This window comes from Tauraco erythrolophus, chromosome Z (genome assembly GCF_009769465.1).
Source record: "Tauraco erythrolophus isolate bTauEry1 chromosome Z, bTauEry1.pri, whole genome shotgun sequence".
NCBI classification, from domain to species: domain Eukaryota; kingdom Metazoa; phylum Chordata; class Aves; order Musophagiformes; family Musophagidae; genus Tauraco; species Tauraco erythrolophus.
This window is the reverse complement of record NC_141496.1, coordinates 29,310,252-29,327,529: the sequence shown is the minus strand read 5'-3', so window position 1 is coordinate 29,327,529 and position 17,278 is coordinate 29,310,252. Positions and strand designations below refer to the sequence as shown.

At 44.4% G+C, this 17,278-nt stretch overlaps 1 protein-coding gene across 1 annotated transcript; it reads left to right on the top strand.

Moving 5' to 3' along the window:
• The first annotated feature begins 11,582 nt into the window (after nucleotides 1-11,582).
• Nucleotides 11,583-16,954, top strand: F2RL1 (F2R like trypsin receptor 1). The gene is made up of 2 exons (XM_086629788.1): nucleotides 11,583-11,661; nucleotides 15,849-16,954. Exons 1-2 carry the CDS (start codon nucleotides 11,583-11,585, stop codon nucleotides 16,952-16,954), a joined length of 1,185 nt encoding a protein of 394 aa, XP_086485914.1.
• The last annotated feature ends 324 nt before the right edge of the window (nucleotides 16,955-17,278 follow it).

The following is a 17,278-nucleotide window of genomic DNA, read 5'->3' as shown; positions in this document are numbered from 1 at the left end:
TAAGTTCAAATCATAAGGGGAGTTGTTGGCCTTTTGCCCTGACCGTGCTCCCCTCTATCCTATTGTGCTCCTGCGCACTAGCAAAACATGGCAGCTGAAAAGTCCTTGAGGTCTCAGCATCAACTATAAAGAGAGCAGCCCTGAGGAAATGAACTTGGGAGTGCTGGTGGGTGAGAAGCTCAACATGAGCTGGCCATGTGCACTGGCAGAAAGCCAACTGTATCCTGGGCTGCATCAAAAGAAGCGTGGCCAGCAGGTCAAGGGAGGTGATTCCACCCCTCTACTCTGCTCTCGTGAGACTCCACCTAGAATACTGCATTCAGCTCTGGAGTCCCCAACATAAGAAGGACATGGAGCTGCTGGAGCAGGTCCAGAGGAGGGCCACGAAGATGATCCGAGGGCTGGAGCACCTCTGCTATGAAGACAGGCTGAGAGAGTCGTGGCTGTTCAGCCTGGAGAAGAGAAGGCTCCGGGATGATCTTATAGCAGCCTTCCAGTACTTAAAGAGGGCCTACAGAAAAGCTGGAGAGGGATATTTTACAAGGGCATGTAGTGATAGGTCAAGGGGTAATGGATTTAAACTGAAAGAGGGGAGATTTAGATTAGATATAAGGAGGAAATTTTTTTCATTAAGGGTGGTGAGAGTGGAACAGGTTGCCCAGAGAAGTTGTGGATGCCCCATCCCTGTAAGTGTTCAAGGCCAGGTTGGATGAGGCTTTGAGCAACATGGTGTAGTGGAGGGTTTCCCTGCTGTCATGGTTTAGGCCGGTCCAGCAACTAAACTCCACACAGCCAGTCTCTCACTCCTTCCCCAGTGAAGTGGAGAGGAGAAAAAAATATAATAAAAGGACTGAGGGTCGAGACAAGAACAGAGGGGGGAGCACCCACCAACCATGGTCCTGGGCAAAACAGACTCAGCTTGGGAATAAAGCAATTCATTTTATTAACAGTTATTTAAAAGGATAAGGAGAAACAAAACCAGTTACTTGAGAGGATAAAAAGAAACAAAGCCAGATCTTAAAAACAACACCTCTCCCCCTTCCATCTTTCCTTTTCTTCCTGGCTCTACCTCCTCCCCTAGCAGCACAGGGGGAAAGGGAATGGGGGAGTTCAGGTCAGTTCATCCCATGTTGCTGTTGCCGCTCATTTTCTTAAAGGAGGAGGAATCTTACACCCTTTTTCCCTTGCTCCAGTGGATCCCCTACTCACAAGGGAAAATCCACAAACTTCTCCAGAGTGAGTCCTACCTACAGGATGCAATCCTTCCCCATCAGATTGCTCCAGTGCAGACTTTACCACAGTCTCAGATTCTTAGGTAGCTGTTGCCACTCACTCCGGCGTGGGTCATCCCACGGACTCTAGATGCCTCTCTACCTTGTCGTGCATCCCATGCTCCACGACCATTCCTCAGGCTTAGGCATCTCTTCTCCAAGGTGGGCTTCTCATGGGCTGTGAGTGGGTCTCTGCCCCACCGAGTCCGTCCTGGCTGCAGGGGGGCCACCTGCCGTCTCGCCACCAGTTGCAGGGGAAACTCAGCTCCGGCACACCTCGTCCCGTTCCGTCTTCACTGACCCAGTGTCTGTGTGGCTGTTTCTCTCAGATCTTAGTCCTCTCCGGGTGAACTCGGCCCAGCCGGCACCCCAAGAGAGGGGTGCTCCCCGAGTTCCCCCGGCAGCTCTGCCACCACCATCCTCAGCACATGGCGCGGGCCCGGCATGGACAGCCTCCCGGCCGGGAGCAGAAGAGTGGGGGCAGTGCCCTCCTCCCTTCTGTCCTAATCCCCGGGCAAAGCACCTTTTCTGGTTCATTTGTTCCAACCTAAATAGGGCAATTCGCAGAGGTGCCGATTGGCTCAATCCCGAGGGGAATGGAAGTCCAATCTGGTGGCCAGAACCGGGTCTGACCCACTTCCAAAACCAGGGAAGTCACAGGGAGCAAATACCCTCTCCTGCCACCAGAACCCCTTTACATCAACTCATCACACCTGCCCATGGCAGAGGGGTTGGAACTAGATGATCTTTGAGGTCCCTTCTAACCCTAACCATTCTATGATTCTATGAAACACCAGTGCGCTATCAGCATTCTTCTCATAACGAATCCCAGACTAAAACCAAAACACAGAGCTCTTCTAGCTGCTAAACAGAAAAACTAGCTTTGTCCTGGCCAAAACCAGGACACTCTTACTAGAGATTGCTAATAATCTGAGACATATGCCCACAAGGCAGAGAAGGGATCAGTTCAAAAGGTAATGATTAAACCAGGAAACTGTGTCATACTCCAGTTTTCTTGTACTGTGTTCTCCCAACTTGGCGTAGCTCAACACAGGCAGAAAGACCAATCCTTAGAGATTGTTTTGGATTTGTATTGCTTAACCAAAGAATTATTTATGCAATTAATATTACTGCCCAGAAAGAGAGGGGAGAGGTTACAGTATCCCTTAAGTGCCCTAATAACCACTGTCTTTTTTAGACATTTTTGTCTTTTAAACGCAGAGGGAGTGAAATAAACAAACACTACTTAAAAAAAAAAAAAGTTAAAAAGCTACACTATACTGCCTATCCCTCTGGGGAAAAACAAATCACACATGACTATAATCGCACCTTTTTTGTACACAGAATTACTTTCCTATAAAGCTCTTTCTTTTCAGAGGACTACTGAACTGTCTGGCAGCACTGACCGCCCATGGGCCCCTACCCAGATCTTGCTTTGTGTCTCCCCACTTTCCAAAATCTGGCTACAATTTAGTCAGCTCCCAAGTCTCTGAGACTATATCTTGATGCTGCTCTTTGAAGGTGACCAGGTGTGTGGTTCAGTGTCACTCTCTTCATGCTCTGTCTCAAGATTCATAAAGCATAGTTCTCCCCAGGGTCCACCAAATGTTGTGGTTCATGATGGGCATTTTTCCACACCTGCTGTCTAGCTCTTCAAAATAGGTACAAATCTCATGAGGTTTCCCAGAGGTCTTCTTCCACCCTAAAAGCTAGCTGGTGTTGTTCTCCCTCAGCACTTCACTTGGATGCTTCTCCTTCTGGGCTCCTGGTCCCCTTATGGTGGAGGAGCAATAATGCAGATGGGCTTGAACGAGCTCCTCTTCCCAGACACAAAAACATGATGGATCTCAGCAGAAAACCTTGCTGTTGCCTGAGTCATGATTGCTCAGAAATTATGAGCATGACCTGACAGGATGCACCCAGACGGTGGTGGTAAATAGCTTCTTTTCAAACTGGCAGCCTGTCACAAGTGGGGACCCCCAGGGTTTGATACTGGGCCCAACGCTGTTTGATATCTTCATAAGTGATCTGGACGATGAGATCAAGTGTACCCTGATGAAGTCTGATGATGATACCAAACCAAGTGGAGAAGTGGACACTTTGGAAGGGAGAGCCACCCTGCAGGAAGACCTGAAAAGGCTGGAAGAGTGGGCTAACAAGAGCCTTATGAAGTTCAACAAGGACAAGTGTAAGGTCTTGCACGTGGGAAAACATAATTCAGAGTGCAGCACAGGCTGGGATTTACCTGGCTGGGAAGCAGCTCTGTGGAAAGGGACCTGGGGTCCTGACAGATGACTAGCTTAATATGAGTGAACAGTGTACTGCTGCCATGGCAAAGAAAGCCAACAGGATGCTGGGTTGCATCAACAAGGGCATCACCAGCAGAAACAAAGAAGTCATTATCCCACTGCACTTAGTGATTGTCAGGCCACACCTGAAATACTGTGTTCAGTTTTGGTCCCCACTATACAAAAACATGGACAGGCTGGAGAGGGTCCAGAGAAGGGCCACAGGGATGACCAAAGGACTGGGAAGCCTGCCATGTGAGGAAAGGCTGAGAGAACTGTGTTTGTTCAGCCTCGATAAAAGAAGGCTTAGGGGAGGCTTTATCATCATGTACCCATGTATTTAAAGGGTGGCTACAAAGAAGGTGGAGACTCCCTTTTTTTAAAAAAAAAAAAAAAGACAAGGGGTAATGGGTACAAGTTACTCCTGGGGAAATTCTGATTGGACACTAGAGGAAAATCTTTCACAATAATAACAATTGGAATAATCTCCCCAGGTATGTGGTGGATTCCCCAACATTGAATGCTTAACATTTAGCTGGACAGGAAGGATGCTGGTCCATCTTGTCTAGACTTTTGTGCTTTTGACAAGAAAGTTTGGACCAGATGATCCTTGAGGTTCCTTCCAACCTGGTATTCTGTGATTCTATGATCTGAACTCTTCCAGAACTAGAATCAGACAAGACAGGTCCTAGATAGCATTTCAGTAGCATTTGGTTTTGAATAGAGGACTGTAAAACCACTCAGGTGGACTCACAAGGTGGAACACCATGTCTAATCTTACTGTATTCTGATCCCAAACAAGAGTAAGACCACACCACCAAGGTCAGTGTAGAAAAGGCCTGGGGTTTTGTTCTGCTGGGAACATTGTTGTAGAGTCACTAACAGCTGGGCTAGAGAAGTTACTCAAGGCATGACCTACTTCTTTTGCCAGGATACATACCTACATCATTTCTGTTTGTCTAAACCACTTTAAAACTGCCAGTGGTGGAGGTCCCACAGATTCCTAGAAAGTGAGAGTTCAGTAAAACTAGCGCCAATTGTTAGAACCTTTTTCCTAATATCTAACTTTCTTAACATTTCAGCCTGCTGCAGCCTTGGACATACTTTAAGTATGTCATCACGTCTGTCCACGGTCTTTTTTAGACCAAACAAAATTCATTGCTCCAAACGTTCTCCAGATTGTTCCAGTTGTTAAAAGTATCCTCCAACAAATAACTTACTGGTGCTGAATGAAGGAAGGATGTCTTCACACACGTTACAGACAACAATCCTTTTTGCTGCTGCAAGACAATACTGTTGACTCCCATTGCACTTGTGATTCACTGTAATGATTCAGATTACCTGAAGAGGAATTCCTATTTTATAAACTCCACCCTACATTCCTTTCAGTGCAGATGTAGAAACATTAGTCAAGAATTGAAAGAGATCCATACTGAAAATAAATTTCGAACCCCTTCAAAACAGCTCTACAAACCAGTACATACAAAGAGTAGCTCAACTGAAATAGGGAAAAAAGGAAAAAGAAATCCCTCCTCAGTTTGGTCAATGCATCCCAATATTCATTTATTTTATCTCCAGAAAGAAAACCTGTTTACCTCTTCTCACTGGCTAGGATTAATGTTTCCCTATACTCCCCAGACTTGAAACTCTGGCATCAGAAAAGTTTTGTTGTAAAATTTAAGTTAAATCATTCCTTGGAACTGGTCTGGTTTAATTATATTAGTAAAAGGAATACAGAGAGTAGAAATTATCTGAGAAATATTATGGGGTTTAAGATGTTTCAGAATGCTTTCAATATTTTCGGTTGCCACTTTAAATGGTTACCTAATAAATATCCTTTCCTAAAAGTAATTCAGTGTTCAGCTAGTCCCATAGTGTCAATACAAACAGAGCTACCTCCACGATAAGCCATCAATAAACTTCCTTTTGAGCTGGACCAACAGGATGCTGAAAGAGAAAGACGTGGAAAAATCCTTATGCAGTTATCACAACTAATACTGTAATTAATTTTCCACCACAACGTTCCCCACTCTATTTCTACTGCAAATAAGCTGAATAATCTTGTTTCCACTGTTGTAATCCTGACCTTATTTTAAACTCCATACGTTGATGCAAGCTCCCATTTATCATTGTCTGCTTGCAGGTGGTTTGCTGGAGACTAGTTGGCCATTACAAAGGACACAGTAACACCCGCTCTAACAAACATGCCAACTTAAAACAAGTTTTCATTTTGTTGAGCCATTACATAATTTTCTCCTAGTTTGACAATGATCTGTTGTTTCATTTCCTCAGCACAGGTAACAGAATGGCACTACATACCTCACACAGATGCAAACTCAGCCTCAACTAGTGGTTGCACTGATGAGTTGCAAGCAATCTGCACATCCCTTTCTCTGCATTCCTATCTATGCGGAGAGAGTATTTCCCTGGTTTACAACAGGAGCAGGATAAGAAGTCAGTACTAGCTAAATGGTGGTATCTTGAGTGTATCTATACATGTAAGTATAGGTGTAAGTACTCGAGATTATCTGTTTATTCATAAGCCCACTCCATTCATGCACCACAGAAAGACTGGATATGATGTTATAACTAAACTCCTTTCAAAACGTAGGTGCACAAGCACGCTGAATTAAGATTGCACAAGAAGCCCAAATTCAAAATGAATATCCACAAGCACAATGAACTAAGATTGCACAAGAAGCCCAAATTACGGCATTTCCTAATTTTCAATTGCCTGATTTTGGCACTTTAACATGCTTTTTTTAATGTAGCTGTAGGCACACTTGGAGACAGATGTACCACAGGTTAAGCAAATGTCAACACAAGTGGAGAAGCACTGCTTTATATTCTGCTTAGACCAAACTGTTCTGTTAAGTTTGCGTGTTCTCTGTTATGGCAAGGTCATGGTGAACAGGAGTCACAACTGTACTTGCATGTCATTGTGAATTCAGGTTTGGGCCACCCATGTTTCTATCCCACAGGCACTGGGCATTTTGTTCTAGACCTTTTGCTACTTCTCTTTGTCAGGCCTCCAGCCCAAGCCCTAGATCCCCTTGCTTTCGACAAAAGTGAAAGTATGGGAAGAGTTAAAGGCTAAACATCAAGAACGAACACAGGACACTGCTGACAGAAGGTCAGAAAAATCAGGATGACATCCACCTTAAACAACTCATACTACGTATCCCCTTTCCCAACACAGTGATCCCAAAATGCCATAAATTAATATGCCACCCACACAGGCACTCCAAGTAGTAACAACACAATGGCATATGAGTATGACATACTCATAAAGCACATATTTGCCATGGCCAGAATTTCCAAAACCTGCAAGAATCTCAGGGTAGAAGGGGTAAGAGAGGGAATGGAAGTGGCTTCCTAAATACAGAGTGAAATAAAATGGATCTTTGCTACTGGAGAAACCGAACAATATACAGCTTCTGCCTGTAACCCCTCTTGTTTCCTAGGGTCTTTGCTGGACACACATAGAGCATCAAGGACACCAGTGGTAACCATTATGCAGGACCTAACAAGCCTGCCAGCAAGGCCAACAAGAACTGAGGGGGAAATACAGAGACCTGTTCAAAGGCTCAGGAAAACAAGCAAGAGAGACTGCTTAAGACAGCACAGGGGCTTTTATCAATCAGAAACACAAGGAGCAAGTAGAGAGGGCTTGATTGTGTTGAAGTCAGTTGTCAAAAAGGATTATTATACCCAGAGGCTTGGTCTTCCACTGCAAAAGCAGAGCTTTGCACTAATGTACTACCCAGGAACTCTCCTAGTTTTCGAGATGCCAGGTGGCTGCACTGAGGACAGGCTAAGGCGCCAAGATGATGCATTAGCTTCTTCTGAATCAAAAACTAAACTAGTTTTTAAAATGAAGTTATTCATATTGTTTCATTTGAACCAAACTTCACTCTCTCTCTTTGAACATTGGCACTAACTGCATTGTTTGAAGGATATTTTAAGTGCTTGCCTCATCCCTACGTGATATGTCGATTTTTAAAGTTAGGAGATTTTTATTTCCTCTCCCTTCCAAAACCAAGCTCTTCTCACACCTTAAAAAAAAATAATCTATGTATTTGTGTAAGACATATGGCACAGCCATGCCTTACCTTCCCTCTCAACCGACACGTGGCAGGATTACAATAAGCTAAACACTGAAAACACATTTGCTATCTGAATTCGGAAATCCCCAGCGAGACACCAGGCACACAAAACAAGCTCTATATGTTGAAAATGCCCCCACCCATTTATCCTAGCGCAAACTGCACAAGTACTGACAAGTGCCTTGCAATGAAACCACATCCATTTCTCATTTAATAAGGGGATACCAAGTATCTTTGACAGTCCCACATCTTCATGATTACGTCAGATCATTATGCTGTTAAAATGAATCAAGACTTAAAGGACACACTCTGGAAGGTCCCCTTTGGAGCTGCTGTGCTAAACTGTGTTAATACCACCATGCCCACCAGCTACTCAAAGTGCAAGGGAGAGCCCATTTCCAATGATGCCCCTTGCCCAAAGGGGCAGCACAAGACCTTCCTGATAATGTGTCCCAGACAAACATTGCTAGAGCAGGGAATAATGAGCTGATGCTCACTTATCTTTTTGTCAGTTTTGGGTATGCTTGGATAATCAATAACCAATAACCATGGCAGGGGGGTTGGAACTAGATGATCTTTAAGGTCCCTTCCAACCCTAACCATTCTATGATTCTATGACGTGCAAGTCCAAAGCTCCCTTCAAGTCACTGTATAAAGTCATTAGATGACTCTTCCTAACTCATTATAATATAGCAGAGTATATATATATGCACGCACACATGCATATATATGTATTTGTAGTAGAAAAAAATTGCATAGCAGAAAAACCAAGAAACTACCAACTTGTAATGGAGAATTGAGCACTTATAAGCATATTAATAAGCATATATTAATAAGCATTTATAGTCACGTACTTATTCTTCCTGTGGCAGTTGTATTTATTGCAATTATTTACAATGATAAATAAGTGTGAATAAGGACCTAATTGTTTTGTGTTTATTTACAAATTGTTAAATATTCTTTCCAAACCACTTGATAAATGGCACAATAGAACTGTAAATACATTTGACAATCAGTTATCTCCAATAAAGGCAACTAAAAATCATGAAGGTTTGACATTGCTCTGCACAGACATTCCAGTGATTTTAACGAAGGCAATACCATTTCTAGTTTCTATTAAATATTTTTTAAGTCATGAGGTAGAACTAATTTGTAGACTATAAATGATGAATCCTCCTAACAAATGTTATGCCTGCTGAAGATGTTAGCTAGGAACACCAACTTCTAGACAAAAGTAAACAGAGCAAATCTAGAATGCAAGCCTTATTAGCAAGGCACAGATGGAGCACTAGGACTACTTCTACAAGTGCCAAAGACCACTAGTTTGTTATAGAATCATAGAATGCTTTGTGTTGGAAGGGGCATTTAAAGATCAAGTCCAACCCCATTCCATGGGCAGGGACACCTTTTACTAGGTCAAGTTGGTCAAAGCCCCGTCCAGTCTCACCTTGAGCACTTCCAGAATGGGGCATCCACAACTTCCCAGGGCAACCTGTTCCAGTACCTCACCACCCTCAAAGCTAAGAATTTCTTCCCTGTATCTTATCTAAATCTACCCTCTCTTAATTTAAAAATGTTACCCCTTGTCTTACCACTACAGGCCCTGGTAAAAATTCTCTTCCCATCTTTTTAATAAGCGATCTTTAAGTACTGAAAGGCTGCAATAAGGTCTCTCTTAGAAGGCAGGTTGGTAAGAGTTCTCTGGTATTAAAGTTGCCTGACAGTCCCTCTTACAAGCTCCATTTTTAATTGCTTGGGAATCTAATGAATCATCTTTTAAGTTCTTGAAGGGAGATGACCTTCATATCAATTACACGTTTCTGACATCTCTACGAAAACCTAGCCAAATTATAAACCCCTGCTAACATGGTTTCCTCACACTCAATAGAGGCTGAGTCCTGAGCTGCATTTCCAGAAGATGCACCTGCAGTGACACTTGCTTCTACACACAGCCACAGGACTCCTCCAGTTGCAGCTCTGACCTGTTGTGGGACAGCCCAGAGAAGTTTTCTTTTTAGTAATATCAATGAACCCTTTTCCCTTGCTTTCTCAGTCCTTCCCACTGTTCTTGCATCCAAGCAAAAGGACAGAGCTGTCTGTTTTGAATGTAAAGAGGATAAAAAGACTGGATAGAATAAACCAAGAGAAAATAAACAGTGAAAACTGGGACCAGGTGCTGGCAGGAGAGCATGAGCTAGGGCAGAACTAGATGAGAGAAGGACTGACTGCTGCTTAGTACTAGGGATCTGAGAGGTAAAACACTGCAGAGGCCGCTAGCCAGCACATATGTACATGCCTGTTTGAAAGGGAGATTAAAAAAAAACAGATGAGAAGACTACAATTCACTGGACAAGGTGATTAAGAGCAAAAGATTAAGCACCCATGAAGCGGTTTGTAATGGTAAAGTAAACACAAGAGCACTGCAAGTGAGACAGAAAGAGACAGGGAGGGAGTCTGGAGAGATGGATTCTGACTTCCCCAGTGCTTAGCAAGGAGGCTGAGACTAAGATGAGAAATCTGTAAACAGTCTCAGCTGGGTGGATGACAAACAGGAACCATGCTTTGAGTATGGGGTAATTTATAACAAAGAACTCCAAAAATAGAGGCCCTTGATGTTGACTCAGACATTCAAAACTTCCAAATACATTTACCTTCATCTCTCTGTACTCTATTTTCCATCTGTAAAATGGGAACAATGCAGACATCCTCAACTCACAGCTGTATTTCATGACCATCATAGAAAGCCCACAAAAAGCATACTTCTCGGAGCAGCATAGAGCAGAACATATTCATAACATTTATTCAAAAAAGGAAAATGAAACCCAACAATTTTATCACCGACTGAACACTGACCATTTTGCAAACCAACCAAGGGAGAAGGAGCATTACTGATGCAACTGGAGAACCACTTACATGTCTAGAAGTGTGAACCAAGGTTGAACATGTGATTTTAATTTTGGCATTTTATAAGTTTCATGCTTGATTTTACAAACATAAAAACATTTCCGAAATTTGCATTTGTACGGATAAACAGAAAGCACTGCTGGCATTGCATTGTGCATAATTTCGTTCTTGAAATCCCTATTTGCAAAAACAAAAGGAAGTTGGTATACCCTGAGTTTAAGCACAGCTGACAAGTGAAAACGGCCCTTTCTTACCCTGGATCACGCCCACACAGTACCACAACTGCATTCAGGGTTAAGCAGCCATCGCACGTTTTCCTGTCCGTCTGTCACACGACGACATAATGAAGAAGAGTGAGAAACCGGGCACACACGAAGCCATACGTTACGAGGCAGCAGGAGTAACGCTATCCCACATCCTTGCCCGCTTGCCCCCGGCCCCAGCCCACGTCCCAGAACCAGCATGCTCCGCATGAACCACGACCGCCTCCAAATACGTTGCCGCTCAAACAGCACACCCCGGCTTTGCTCTACAACAAGCTGATAACGGGGCACCTGCCGCGGGCAAGATGCCCCATCCTGCGGCCGGGCTCCACCAGCGGGCTCAGGGCCGGGTGACGGCCGCAGGGCTAGCGTGAGAGGGAGGGAGGCGAGGACAGCCGAGACCCGCGACGCCTGCTCAGCCCCACAAGCCGCGGAGCGGGGACACAGGGCAGAAGGCGAGGCGCAGAGGCCAACAGCCCCTCCTCGAAGGGTTGAAAAGGGAAGGAGGTGCCCCCGCCGTTTCGAGGTGGGCGCAGCGGACTCGCCAGCAGCGCTCGCCACGCCATGTTACGCGCAGCCCCCCAGCCCTTCGGGCGCGGGGGATGTGGCCTGGCTCGGCTCGGCACCGCCCCGCCCGCCACCAGGCTGGTACGGGCCAGGCCGCGCCCTCCGCCCCCTCCCAGCTCAGGTATCAGGTGAAACTGGTCGGGCGTGCGGGAGAGGCAGCGGTGGCCGGAGCGCGGCGTGAGGATGGCTGGGCGCCGCAGGCTGTGCCTGCTGCTGCTGCTGTTGCTGCTCTGCGCGCTGCTGGGAGCCGCCACTCCCGCAGGTGAGAGGAGCAGTGCGAGCTGCCGCCGGCGGGTACCAGAGCCGCCGGCTCGGCTGGGGTCGAGCGGAGCTCGCTCGGGGCTCAGTGGGTGCCGCGCTGGTCGCTCAGCGCCCCGGGGGTGCGGGTCGGGCGGCGAGCGGTGGCGCTTCAGGCGCGGTGCGGTGCGGTGCGGGGGCCACGGCGGTGCCCGCGGCGGGCGAGGCGCGGCGGCAGCGCGGCCGAACCGCGCCGAAGAGCAGGTTCCTGGTCCCTGGCTGGGGTGGGCGTTAAAGCCTGGAGCGGACCGCGTGAGGTTGCCGAGGAAAACTTGGGCCGGTGGCTGTGGAGCTGCCGGGACCCGCGGGGAGGGCGCTGCCGGCCCGGCCTCCCTGCCGGGTAGGGGAAAGCGGCTCGACGGGCTTGCTCTACAGGCAAGCGGCCAGGCTCGGATTCCAGCTCCTTTGAGGTTCTGCGGCTCAGGGAGCCGGCGGGGAGGGCTGCGGAACCATAGGTCCTGCGCCCGCTTTCAGCGGGAGTTGCCTGGCTTCAGCCGCATCGGTGTTGTACCTAGTCTAGTTCTCGGCTAGCAGCCTGCCTAAAAGCTGTATTTAAACATAAAAAACCTTAAAGACCGTGTTCTCGCTTTTTTCCTAACTCTGAAAAGCTGGGACACTTTTTTTAAAAAAAAATCCTGATTCTTATCTTTATTAATTTATGTTATTGCTTATTGAACGTTAAGTGCTGTTTGGGGAAAAAAAAGTAATTCGTATTAATATTTCACTGTCTCATGTTTCACCACCTTTTATAGTAAACTCCATTGCCATATCTACGTGTGCCTTTGCACTGTGTCCTCCTGTATTTGTTCATCCTGAGCTTATTTACGTAATAAAAGTGTCTGCTTAAAGATTGTGTAAATATTGAAGCCAAGCTTTTGGTAGGTCGTATTTTCGGAAAAAATAGGTACTAGATAGCTGCAAATTTTGTCGTGTTGTTCAGAGCCCAGTTTCTGAAATGAAACCGCCTCTTTACAAATAGCCTAGGTGTCTGACCTGGGTGGGGGAAGAAATTTGGAATCACCTGCGCGAGGGGGGGGTGGAGGGGGGAGGGGGGGTAAAGTAGTATGCTTGAAAGTTTTAGCTGGGCGCTTGATCTCCTGGAGTAGGGAAGTGAAATGAGCTGAAAGTGCGATCCCATCCCTATTAAGGGAGATCCGCTGTAAACCAGGGGCTTGTAGCTGTTTGCAAACAGGCGAATGCCCTTACGAGGTTGTGGTGAATCTGAGCCGCAGATCCAAGAACCAGGGTAATCTTAACCTTAGTCCTGTGTGAGTATTACTACCATGACCTTAACTAGTTAATCTGCATACTCTGTGCTGCTTTTGTATCTGCGGGGTAGACGTAATCCTTCCTTTGGTATGCAGCGGGTTATATCTTCTGGACAAATGGCAAAGGTGTTGAAACAGTCTTCTGTTGTGGGAGGAGAGTACTTTTTTCTCCCGTGGTACTAAGGAAGTTTTTCCCGTGGGCAGATTAGCAAGTCAATTGCATTCTCTGTATGTGAGTCAGCCAGGGTGAAACTCGCCTTGGAAAAGAGCTCAATTGTTATGGAAAACTGCAAGCGCCGAAAGAGTAAGAAAAGGACGTCGAAAATGCACATACCTAACGAAGGATTGGTTGCTTGGTGAGGGAGTGTTAACTGCAAAGACAAACAGGACACTGAACTGTCCCTGTATGGGTGCCAGTTGGGCTGGCAAGTATCTGCAGTCAGAACTTTTGAGGCTGAAACTATTTAAAGTCAGCCTAAAATCAAGACTTGGTCTATGACATCGCCCATTTAGCTTGACTATGTCTTCAAAAATAGAATAAAACAAACCTGTATCTGTTTTCTGCCACTCTTGCAATACTATGTCCTGTCTATGGTTCACGTAGCTGTCAATCCACTTTGTTGTAACTCTTACTCTAGTATGTCACACTAACACTTCAGGGCTTTTTGGTGAGCATTTTTTATTATTCTTTTCAACCCAACCTATGAACATCAATTGCAAAGCATTGCTTTTTATCTGATGAAAAATCATTAATAAGAATGAAGTGGTAGTATTTTGCTCTTTCAGTTTTCTACTGGATCATTTAAGTCTTTGGAATGGAATGCAAATAGGACTGCAATTTGATAATATCAACTACTTACTGATGGACAGGTGCTTAACATAGTACTGCATGCAGCGCTTTATTGCAGTACTCTGAGAACTGCTGTCAGCTTAGAATAAAAAGTCTGCTTCCAAGCATCTCCAGGATCTTTCTCAGCTAAGCTATAAGCCTGAGAAAAGAGGCATTGCTTAGCTAATTATCTTTTACATTATCTGATACCTATGTAAGCTATGTTCTTCAGCTGGTTTTATAGCTGCTATTATTCAGCTCAGGTTAAGGACCTTGGACTTCTGTATTGTACAGGTAAACTTTGCAGTCTTTAACAGTATTGGTGACATAATCATGTGGCTTGAAATTCTGAGAGCAGGATTTGTGTAATCCTGCTGTGTTGTATTTGCACTGTATATGGGCCAAAATGACTGTTTCGCGTTTGAATTTATTTTCTTTAGGACTGTTGTTTTGTTGGTATAATTTAGACTCCAGACCTCATGCAGTTTACTGCAAAGATTTGTCCATGTCATTGTGCTGGCAAAAAGTTTTCTTGCACCTCATTTTCCCAGTGAACCCTGCCAGTGCCTGGAGCTTGTCAAATACTTTTTAAGTGGAGCTAGGGTAACTTAATTCAAAATTCTAAAGAGCACCGATATATGCTGTGTTCCTGTACACCTCTTTAGGAGGTCACACAGTCTAGACAGGACACTAATGGTGTACATGAGACCTGTGCAGTAATAACTTGAAAGGAACAGCTATCTGAAGTTGTGCTACTTCTGAGAATCTTTACTGGAAAACATGTACTTGTGTATTTACGTATTTCTTGTGTACAAATTCTTTTCTTATGCTTTAAAATGTAAAATGAAAGCATTTTTCATTCTGGAATTGTATCAAAACTCTATTTATTAAATAACAAAGAGGCCATCCTTTAGTACTGTTCATGGCTTGTTGTACACAAACCTACTGGCTCAAGAAGACTCTCCTTTATACTCCAGTTGAGGGTTTTGTACCTAAAATAATGCACAAGTACTGATAGAAACTGAGATAAGGTCAAACGTAATTCTCCCACAGACAGTCTAGTTTTGTGCCCATACAGTTTAGCTTGGTGGATGTTGGTCTTTTTTGGAACAGTGCGAGTTCATGGACAGTATGTGCTTGTGCAGTTTAACCTGTTAGTGTGAGAGGACTGCGTTGGGTCTGGAAGTGTTCTGAACTGAGCCGTCTGAAGGTTGTTGTACAAGACGGAGCAGTGAGGAATGGCTGGCTTGCCCTTACAGCTTGTAAGTTCCTGTGGCATTTGAAGAGGCAGAGCAAAACTTGAAGTTATCACTTTCTTGTGTATGGAGCAATCATAACTGTCAGCTCTACCACCTTGCACTTTGAGTAGAAACTGCAGAGATTGTCTGACCATCTTGCCCATGAATTTGAAGGAGATCCCAGATGACCAGCCCTGTTGCATCTTCATGCACAAAGTTTGTCTGCTTAAGTTTCCATTCAGATATAGTGTACCACGCGTCTTTCTTTCCCCAGAGATCACTTTTGCATAGCTCTTCACTTTATGTTCTGAGTTTCAGTTCTAGCTCGTCTGAGGGCAGCATACTCTTTTTTTGCTGCATACCTGATTTTGAGGCCATCTAAACTAAGGAAACTTATCCTGCAGTGACTTAGCCTGCTGCAAAGTTTTATGAGTCCCAGCACTTGGGTAATCTGGCGCTGCCATGTGAAAGGTTAATGGTGCCCTGGGGTACTCGAAGCGGTTTCTATTATAACTGTTCAGATCATAGGAGCACCTGACAGCCATTTTAACAAGTTATTTTTAATATCACTGGTGACGTAGAAAAGCATTTTGATTGTTGATGCTATCCTAGAATAGGGATATGGGTTATCTTTTGATTAATAAACTTCAAAGAAATGGAAGAAAAATTGTCAAGTGTTTGAAAACCAGTATTAATTTTTCTGTTGATGAGGCCCTCTTTAATTCTTCAGGGTAAATAATGACGTGTAGTTTATTTTTAAAAAGGACAGAAAGTGTGTACTTCAGTAACAGCAACTTCTTAATTTTTTTAATTTTAGAGAATAGCGGAACCAGCAGTTCAAAAGGAAGAAGTTTCGCTGGCCGGAAAGTTCCAAATGCAAATAATGCCTCTGAAGAGCTATACGAAGTGGATGAATTTGCAGCAAAAGCCCTCACAGGAAAGCTGACCACAGTTTTTCTTCCCATTGTCTATATCATTGTCTTTATCGTTGGTTTGCCAAGCAATGCCATGGCCCTCTGGGTCTTTTTTTTCCGAACAAAGAAGAAACATCCAGCTGTGATTTATATGGTTAACTTGGCATTGGCAGACCTTCTTTTTGTTGTCTGGTTCCCACTGAAGATTGCATACCATGTAAATGGCAATAATTGGTTATTCGGTGAAGGTCTCTGCAAAGTACTTGTTGGGTTTTTCTATGGAAATATGTATGGTTCCATTCTCTTTATGACATGTCTTAGTGTGCAACGGTATTGGGTTGTAGTGAACCCCATAGTGCATTCAAGAAAGAAATCTGAAATTGCCTTGGGCATCTCCCTTGCTATCTGGACACTGATTTTGTTGGGTACCATTCCGTTGTATCTTGTTAATCAGACGGCACATATTTCAAATCTTAACATCACCACCTGCCATGATGTGTTGCCTGAAAATGTTTTGGCTCATGATATGTTCAGTTATTTCGTCTCACTTGCAATTGGACTCTTCTTAATCCCAGCTCTCCTCACTGCTGTTGCTTACATACTAATGATTAAGACTCTGAATGCTTCCATCTCAGATGTAAGCACTGGGAAAAAACGAAAAAGAGCAATCAAACTCATTATCGTTGTGCTGTCCATGTATCTCATCTGTTTTACACCTAGCAACGTGATACTTGTTGTGCACTATTTGCTCCTCAAAACCTACAACCAGAGCTCTCTGTATGTTTCGTACATAACTGCACTGTGTCTTTCTACCTTGAACAGTTGCATTGATCCATTCATCTATTACTATGTTTCAAAAGACTTCAGAGACAACCTTAAAAATGCTCTTCTTTGCCGAAGTGTGCGAACTACCCGGAGGATGCAAGTGTCTCTCTCATCAAGCAGATACCCCAGGAAATCAAATTCTTACTCCTCAAACTCAAATGGGACCACTAAATCAACCTACTGAGTTTGATCCTAGAAAAGTGAACTTTCATTGCTACTGCTGAAAGGATGTAAGCAACAAGAGAGTTATTTTGTGTGAGAGAGTCTGAAGAAACATGTCTGCTTTTTAATTACATGGAAGCCTGGATTTCAGAACTGGCAGCTGCTTACCCTGTGTAGAAGTTTTAAGCAGATAAATCTTCCCACTAGACTGGACAAAAAATCATTATGTTTCAGATGCTCTGCAAAAATGCCAGTGACGTGGAAGTGAGTTGTGGTTGAAGAAATTTTTGTTCAATATCGAAGTCTTTAAAGAGTAAAACATCACTGGAATGTTATGCAGAGTTGC